General features: G+C 50.0%; 1 protein-coding gene across 1 annotated transcript in view; it reads left to right on the top strand.

Moving 5' to 3' along the window:
• PHKA2 (phosphorylase kinase, alpha 2 (liver)) overlaps window positions 1-1,191 on the top strand; it is a 37,626-nt gene that overhangs the window by 34,352 nt on the left and 2,083 nt on the right. The window contains 1 exon segment of the mRNA XM_010083902.1: window positions 966-1,019. Within this exon segment, the coding sequence (XP_010082204.1) occupies window positions 966-1,019 (54 nt within the window).

The raw sequence follows: 1,191 nt of genomic DNA, 5'->3' as shown, positions 1-1,191 counted from the left end.
CCCGGGGGCCAGGGCTGCCTCCAATCCTCATGTCACTGATTGGCTCACTTGCGCTGGTTACCAGCAGGTCCAGTATCGCACCCCCTCGGTTGGTCTGTGTATTACCTGGGTTAAGAAGTTATCCTCAACGCATTCCAGGAGTCTCCTGGATAGCCTACAGCTCAACGTGCTACTTTTCCAGCAGATGTTGGGGTGGTTGAAGTCCCCCAGCAGGACAAGAGCTTGTGAGTGTGATGCCTCCCGTCACTGGAGTAAGAAGGCTTCGTCAATAGGCTCCCCTGGATCAGTCAGCCTGTAGTAGACACCAACCACAAGGTTCCCTTTGGTGCCACGGGTTCCCTTTGGTGCCATGGTCTTTTAATTCTTGCCCATAAGCTTTCAGCCTGCTTGTGGCTGTTCTTCAGAGACAGCTGTTCACACTCTGTCCATTTGTTGGTGTAGAGGGCCACCCCTCTGCCCTTCCTTGCCTGTCCCATCTGAACAGCCTGCAGCCGTCGACAGCCGCACTCGGTAATGGCAACTAGGTTGTAGCTTTCTAGCAGCACAGTGGCTTCCAGCTCCTCCTGTTTGTTGCCCATGCTGTGTGCATTGGTGTAGAGGCACTTCAGCTGGGCTGTCGGCTGTGTCACCAGCTCAGAGGAACACACTTCAGTTCCTTTAAGGTATTTCACTGGTGTTTACCTGCTGGCTCCTGTTACCTCAGGAGCCCTGGCTGATCTCCATAAAACTTCAAGTCTGCTGCAGTGTGTCCAGCACATCTCGTGTCACATTATTCCTAACGTTTGCCAGGTTACATAATAAATTATTCAGAAAAGGTGAAATAATATTTTTAACAGGTTTTGTTGTTGTTTAGGGGTTTTGTCAGGTTTTTTTTCTAATGGAGGATTGTTGCTGGTGTCAGAGACACTCAGATTTAGTTGCAAGAGCTGTAACTTCTGTTCACTGACAGTATTTTGTTGTTTCAGTGCCATGGTCTGTCCATTGACGGGTATGTCCTTCCTTCTTCAACCACCAGAGAGGTACAGTAGAAATGTCAATGATTTTCTAGCCCTGTGACTGAATATTTGGTTTGACAGTGTCAGATGCTGCGGGGCTGCTGTTCCAGATCCTTGGTTTTAAGAAGGTTAGAAGATCTGGACCTTCCTCCAGCACCTCCGCCAGCTTCCCCGGGGCTGTGCAGACGAGTTCCTG

This window comes from Pterocles gutturalis, unplaced genomic scaffold (assembly GCF_000699245.1).
Source record: "Pterocles gutturalis isolate BGI_N339 unplaced genomic scaffold, ASM69924v1 scaffold15260, whole genome shotgun sequence".
NCBI classification, from domain to species: Eukaryota; Metazoa; Chordata; class Aves; order Pterocliformes; family Pteroclidae; genus Pterocles; species Pterocles gutturalis.
This window is presented reverse-complemented; position numbering and strand designations above follow the sequence as displayed.